At 38.7% G+C, this 7480-nt stretch overlaps 1 protein-coding gene across 3 annotated transcripts; it reads right to left on the bottom strand.

Moving 5' to 3' along the window:
* Positions 1–410: 410 nt before the first annotated feature.
* On the bottom strand, positions 411–6382 carry ITM2A (integral membrane protein 2A). Of its 3 annotated transcripts, none has more exons than XM_087427752.1 (6): positions 6130–6382; positions 2560–2691; positions 2082–2279; positions 1733–1843; positions 1334–1484; positions 411–1184 (listed from the first exon to the last, which is right to left on the bottom strand). In XM_087427752.1, exons 1-6 carry the CDS (start codon positions 6241–6243, stop codon positions 1096–1098), a joined length of 795 nt encoding a protein of 264 aa, XP_087283878.1. In that variant the 5' UTR covers positions 6244–6382; the 3' UTR covers positions 411–1095. The 3 variants fall into 3 exon arrangements, with proteins under 3 accessions (XP_087283878.1, XP_004442131.1, XP_087283879.1); XM_004442074.3 differs by having other exon boundaries at positions 6133–6380; XM_087427753.1 differs by lacking the exon at positions 2560–2691 and having other exon boundaries at positions 6133–6381.
* Positions 6383–7480: the final 1098 nt, after the last annotated feature.

Genomic DNA, 7480 nt, shown 5'->3' with positions numbered 1-7480 from the left:
CTGGCCCCCTTTGTATGGAATTTATACTCTTAGGTAGTGATAACAGCATGTGAAGTTATTAAAAGTCACCAACATCTTATCCAAGGTTAGTTCTTAGTGACCTATTATAGCTGTATATGGGTTTTATTTTTTTGTGAAAAAGGAAACACATTTAAAGGTTTGAATTGCTATGGGCTTGAAAGCTCTTAAATAGTTGAATTTACATGTAAGCCAATTATGGAGTATTTATAAAAGAGTAATTGATATACTATCAAAACAGAAGTAAATTATGAAATTATAAAATATAAATGTGTGGAGGTGGGAGTAAGGGCAGAGCTAGGCTCATAACTTAGGTTTATTGCAGGTAAACCAAAGCTAAATAAGTAACGTTAATTGTTCACATTAAGTATACCTCAAGTGAGAAACAGTGGTTGAATATGGTAAAATTTATTATAGGGTTGTAGAATTCATACAACCTAAATTCCTTACAGCATTCAGCACTTGTACAGCTGTGTGGATTTCACAATACCGATATCAGTGAGAAAGAATAACTGCATTAGAGTGATTTTTTATGAAGTTTTTTCACATATAAATCAGATCTATTACAGAGCACCTAACAGAAATGCAAAGATGTAATTTCTAAATTCAGGAAAGTTGCACAAAATGAAAAACAAAACAAAAGTTAACAATGGTAAGAGATTGGACATGGTTTATAGAAAAAAGTGAAAAACAATTTTAAATATTTTAAATGTAAAACATGATCTACCATATGATTGAGTGAAGCAGTTAGTTTAAAAAAATCACAAAGGATGGAATTTATTGTCAGGATGTTAGCTGACACATTCATGCTGCTTTCAGAAATCTAAACCCTATAAATTCAAAAGAAAAACATAAGAATTATTTAATTTCAGTTTCAAACAACAAGCAATGACAATCAAACTAAAAATTGACAAGAGCTTGCAATGGTTAGTATATTTTTTCCCTTTTCTTTTTTAGTATAAGCAATAGAGTAAATGCATGAGTAAATATCTTGAGTATCTCACACACTTTAATGTTGAAGTCATATTGTAAATCTCTGACTTCTTATTACTAAGGATACTCTTTTTCTGTTGCCTCTCACTCTTGACAGATCTTGGTCTCAACAATAAATTCGTTGGGGAAGTGTCTAATCTTCCAGCATTTATCAATGGCACGTTTATTGAAACCTATGAGGAAATGCACAAAAAGTGACTTTTTAATTTTTTATGTAAATGAAAACATGTCTAGATTTGCCCTCCACCTTTCCCTGTACTGCACCTCCACTCTCCTTCACTATCCCAATAACACAGAGTGAAGGAAGGAATGAACTGCCTACCCAGCAAAAGGTCTCGTCGACGAAGGCGGAAGGACTTGCGGTTGTTGCAAAGTTGGTAAATAAAGATGCCAAGGTTACTAACATCACGAATCTCCTCCACAGCAACCAGGTCTTCACGAACCACGTAAGTGTGAGGCAGGTATTTGCCTCTCTAAAAATAAAAAAAAAAAGTTGAAATAAAAATTTTAAAAAACACTTTTAAATCCTTGCCTATAAGCAGATATACTTTTTTTAATAGACTTCATTTTTTAGAGCACTTTTAGGTTCACAGCATACTTTTTATTTGAAAATTATTTCAATGAAATGGAATGTTTTGGCTCAAATCATTAATTTTTTTAAATGAGGAGGCAAAATTATTTGGAAATGCTTATATAAAAATTTCACATCCAAAATACATACTGCCAGTTTGCCAAAGAGCTCCACCAGATTCTTTGGAGGCATAACAATGGAGGTATTGAGGGGCATCAGGTAGCAGTTTCCCAGCAGCAAGTCCAGGTAAGCAGTCATGCCCTGTTGGGGAGAGGAAAAAAGTTAGGTATGATATAGAGATTACAGACACGGCAGATTTTCCAACTACCATTAGAACAAGCAGCTACATCCTTTCAAAGTCAACTAATGTATATTCAGTAGCAAAAAAATGAACAAGGCTTTGCTGCAAAAAGATGTACATTTATGAACAGATTTAACATTTACCAATGAACTAAGAAAAAAGAAAACTCAGGAGTACCTATACGAATGAGAAACCCACCTTTTCGAAGTCATGAATGATGGCTGCAGGGTCACTGTCAGAGAAACTAGGGACAGGCACATCAATGATTGCAATGTTGTCATCCTCACGAATGTCAGCCTCCTCACTCACAGGCAGGAAGTAGGGCTCTCCACCTCGAAGGGAATTTGCAGGGTCCTCAGAATCAAAGAAGCACATCTCTCCATGGTAGATAGTATTCTAAAAGACAAAAAGAGAGAATTAAAACCTTCTAATACTCACTACCATGACATTTGAATCATTGCTCACACTCATATCAATTCATTGTACTGTTTGTCAAGCTGAGGATTGTTGATTACAGTTATCACCCTGAACACAAATCAATTTTGTAAACTGAGAGGTAATTTGAAAACTTTCCCTAAATCTTCATATCTCTGATGACCACCACATAATTATTTAAGTTGCTACTAAATGTATAGCAATTAGTAATCCAAATTGTAAGAATTGTAATTATTATTACCTTGGGCATGAAGTACTTGTAAATGCAGGCTCCACCAACAATAAGTCCTGCCAAGATGAATGAAAGGCCTAAGAGAGTAAGCATGCATCTCCCAGAGGAGCCCTCTTTTTCCTGGGTGGCAACTCGGAGCTCCTATTTATTAAAAAGCAAAACCAAAAACAAAAACCAGATTGCACTTTTAGACACATAGTTGCTTCTGTGTACAATTTACCTTCCTTGAAATTCAAGATATTTTTAAAAGATGTTATTTAAGTTTTCGTAGCTTAAAATCATTTCAAGACAATTTCTGATGTTTAATAGATGTGAAAATCTCTAATTATATTAACCTTGCTTCTGGCATTTCCAAACCCAAATATCGATATGAAGTTATTTGAAAATAAACATTTCTAGAATCAGCTGAACATAACTATTCACTTATGCAATAAGTTATTCTCTTTAATAAACGGAAGTTGTTACTTTTTGGACTTACACATGGATATAATCAGTAACATTTTGGAATACAATTATGTTTCTTCACTGTTTTTTGTAAATCAACTTGTTTGCCAACTTAAAAGTGAATTAATGTCCTTTGATTTATTAACTGATTTTAAAAAGCTGCTTTTTAAAAATTAAGTTTTATAGGAAGGTGTTCTATAAGGCAGGTATATGCCATTTTCCTCTATTTTATAAATTAAAATATTGAAGGTGAGATATATTTCATAATGTTCCTAATTTTAATTAAAAACTAGGCTTCCTAATGTCAGCAATGTTCTATAGCTGTATATTTCATGAATGAAATAAGGTTTTCCAAGTTCCGATCAGAACACTAGATTTTAAAGCACAGAATTTGTGAGAGCTAGGCGCGAAAGCTGTGTGTGCAACAGTGGCTGTAAAATTCTGTTAAATCCATAATTTGTTTAGGAATTGTAACAAGAAAGTTCCAAAGCAAACACGTAACTGATTAACTCTGTACTCTTCCCAGCCAGGGCAGTGGACCAAGAGGCCCTCCAATCCCATTCTTCTATGTCACAATATGCCCTAGGAGCATTATTACTCAAGGGTAGAATAAATGAAGTCAGCAAATCTAATCTCTGGTAATCAAAGGGTAAATCATTCAGACTGGTATGTAAATAGAATTGTTTTAGTCTTTCAGGCCATTAGCTCTTTTCCATGGCCAACTACTATAATGCTTATGGGACCTAATTAACCTGCAATTAATTTCGTGCAAACAAATGCACAAATTCTAAGGAGAGGCAATCATTTGATAAACGGTTTGTCAAAAAAGATTTTTCTTTAAAATTCAAAGAAATTTGGTATTCACATTTTTTTAGCTAAATTTATTTAAGTTCAAACATTCTGTTAATACGCTATAAACCTTGAAGGCTTTTCCTCGTCCCAATAATTTTCAGAAATTTTGAATTATTTTTATTTAAAAAAACTTAAGATTAACACTACGAAGACAACTATCTGATTGGGAATCACCGTAATCTACAGGTAGAGGTTTAAAAATGATATTTTAGATGATTAAATTGAGGTCCAGAAAGGTGACTTGCCTATAAGTCACAAAATGACTTAATTTGAAATTCTCAAAGGAATAAATTTCTTTTTTTCTTGTCACTGAGATAAGAGAAGAACAATTTACACTGCAATTGCATTTCTCCTGATAATTCAGCAAGTTTATTATTAAGCAAGGTCTAAGTATTAGAGTCTCAATTTCATAAAATTTCCCACCATATAGGAATAAGGATTTTTTTTCATTTAAATTTCTGGACTTCAGAGTAGTGGAGACTGTCGCTTACCACAGCTAATTTCTCTCTGAACTGTATTTTAAAGTCATTTCACACCACCTCTGACATACTATTCTGTTGTGCTCAATCTCTGATGAGCTGATCAATATATTACGATATAATGCGTCAAGTATTATTAAATCAGTGCCCTATAGTGGCCAGGTCAAGATCCTGTGGGAGCTTCTCCAACACCTAATGAAGAAATATAATCATAGTGCTCATTTTTCTTTATTCCTCATCACACCACAGGCCTGGCAAAAGTATTGCTTGCATATTAACTGAGTCCAACTACAAGTCATGAAGTTTTGGTGGTGAGGGGAAAAAAAAGGGATTACTGTGTGGCTATATTTAACTACTGGCATCTAATTAGACCTCCCAAAAAATCTGGCCATGTTTCACCTACAAAGTAAGTGGGACAATCACTTATTTGACTTTCTGTCATCTAATCAAAACCTGAACAATACTTTTGAGTTCTGACATGTATAATACACAAACGCTAGTTTGATTGCTGGGTTAAATATTGAAAACTTCCATGATAAAAATTCTGCATAACTACATTAGCATTTCAAATTGAGTACATAATCAGTTAGGCTACGTGGATTCTCATTTCACTCAAAGCACTTTTCAAACCTCCACTCTGAACTCAAAAGTTAAAACTTTATAGACAGAACAAGACAAGTTAGGACAGATCTGCAAGCTCCAACACTGCATAGATTTTGTAGAATGAGAAAATGCGATTGTGCCTTTTAACATTGAGATTTTACTGAGGAAAATAAGGAGTAGTTTACAAACATTAAAAACACATTAAATGTTTAAAGGAAATAGAAACTGGACTAAATAAATAATGGCTAACATTTTGGGGGGGAAATTCCCTCACTTCCTGGCAATGCAAGAAGTTTAAATTATGAGGTTGGAGTTGCTTCAGATCTCTCTATGGGGGAGGTGGGGTAGAGGGATATCGCTCAAAAAGGAAGTACTAAAAAAAGAAAAAAAAAAAACCTCAAACATTTTTTAAGGAAGAAGAGTGTTTTCTTTAGGAAATGTCACTCCGAAAACATACAAGGCTCTTGCAGTAACAGGGCACACTGAACATCCCAAATTCTAATTAAGAGCAACTTCAATTTTGACAGCACCTTTACCGAATGCTTAACTACGCCTGTGACCAGGAAAAAAACTGAAAATATACATGGGCGGGCGGGCACAGACACACACTTGCCCCAACCCATACCTCTGCAAGTCTAAGCTGCCCTTTGTCCCCCACCTACCTCCACAAACACTCAATGATCCTAGAAAGACTTAGATTCATAGAACTTCATACACGTCAAAAGGAAACAAAAGAAGACAAATCTCTTGCCCTTGCTCATCCTGCGTGTCCGCTCCACCCCCGCGGAGGCTGTGTGCACCCCTGGAGCTGGGAACTGGGGGTCATGCCTCTCTCGTTGATCTCCAGCCCCCCACATGTTCCCCAGTTAGAAGGTGACATTGGGTCCCAGAGCTTCTCCTCAAACTCCTTCCAACATCCCTCCGCTATGTGCAGCGTGGGCTGGAACCGACGGAACGTGGCCAGTCGCGCGGAAATGCTAAGGGGCGTGGGGCACCGGCAAGCGAAAGGTGGCGCGACTAGACAGAACCGGGGCTATCCGGCAAACGCGACGGACAGCGCAGAGGGGACAGCCCGGGAACAGAGGAGCTGCAGAGCAGCTTTCATTTTGTCCTCTGCCACCTTTCCCCCTTTCTTCCCCCAAGCCACCCCCTCCCCACCTTCCCGACCCTAGTAGGCAGTCAGGGGTGAAGTGGGGGCTGCTACCTTGCCAGTCAGGATTTGAGCTCGGACTGTGCGGCTTACGAGGGCCTCCACGTCTTGCCGCGCCTCCTCTTTTTGCACCGCTGTGGGTGTGTTGAAGGCAATTTTCACCATGGTGAATCTTCGGGCTGCGCGGTAAGGCGCGGCTCGAATCAGCGTCCTGGGCTGCAGGTTGGAAAAGGAGAAGGTCGCGCTAGCCCTAGCAGCACCTACTTTCTCCCGCTGCCTGCCTTACGCTTCTGCAAGCCCAGGTCTGGAGATACTTATGACGCAGTCCTAAGCCGGGTGGGAGACCGTGGGCGGGCCCAGGGAGGGGCCAAGGGAGGAGCGGGAGAGGGTCCAAGCGCTGGGAGGGGGTGTGGGTTGCTAGTAGGGGAAGAGGAGGGGAGGTGGAGCCCTAGCCATCGGGGGCTCAACGTGCCTCACCTGCACTCCAGTCGGGCTCCCACCCACTCTCTGTGCCCTAAGATAAGAACAAGACAGGAAGGAAGCCTGCTGTGTTGTGTCTTTCTGCCTGTGTCCAGGCCACAATAGCCCCTGACCCTGATTCTGTTTTCCCAAACTTGGGCCTGGCCCCCTGCAGGGCCAGGAACTGTAACTTGGCACCAACCCAAGTCCGAAAAACACAGTTCCATGACTGTTATGTACCTTTGTAATAATACTTTCCCTTTAAAGAATACTCAGAAGCCCGTTTCTAGTTACTTGTTTCGTTCTCTCAACAATTTTTTTCTTTCTTGGCATTTGTTTGCTTTGTAATTTTAATTTTCCAACCTAGAGCAGTGCTAAATCAGAAATATAAGACTCCTGCCTCCTCAACTTCCCATTTTGCAGGTAGGACATGATGAGACACAGGAGGGTGGAAAATTCATAGTGAATCCCTGATATAATCCAGATCTTTTCACTCTCCCAGGTCAGGGAAACCAGAGTAAGTTCTCAGCCTAGAGCTTATTTCTCCTCAGCCTCCAGCTGTGAAATTTTCAGGGAGAAAAGCAGGGGTGTGTGTGTACCTATGTGTTTAGGAAGGTGGAAGTGTGGGAGGGGTATACAAAATTTAGCCACATGCTAACCCAGCTCTAGTGGGAAAAAGAACAATAATCTCAAAGGGGCTGAGTTACAAATTATTTTTGAAACATTTACATGTGCAGCCAGTGTAATCATGCTATTTGTTTACAATGGGTTCTCTCTGATTGTGACACTGATTGATAGAGAACCTCACCATGTGAAATTCATGCTCTGGAGGTTGGTGACTGGAGGTGGTAGTGGTAAAAAGTTTATAAGTAGTCCTGCTGCCAAAGACAGCAGAGGAGTCTGTTGTGTGAAGGCAATAACACTTACCAAAAAAAAAAAAAAA

The sequence above is a fragment of the Ceratotherium simum genome, chromosome X (assembly GCF_057802395.1).
Source record: "Ceratotherium simum simum isolate JZ-2026a chromosome X, ASM5780239v1, whole genome shotgun sequence".
In the NCBI taxonomy this organism is placed as follows: Eukaryota; Metazoa; Chordata; class Mammalia; order Perissodactyla; family Rhinocerotidae; genus Ceratotherium; species Ceratotherium simum.
This window is presented reverse-complemented; position numbering and strand designations above follow the sequence as displayed.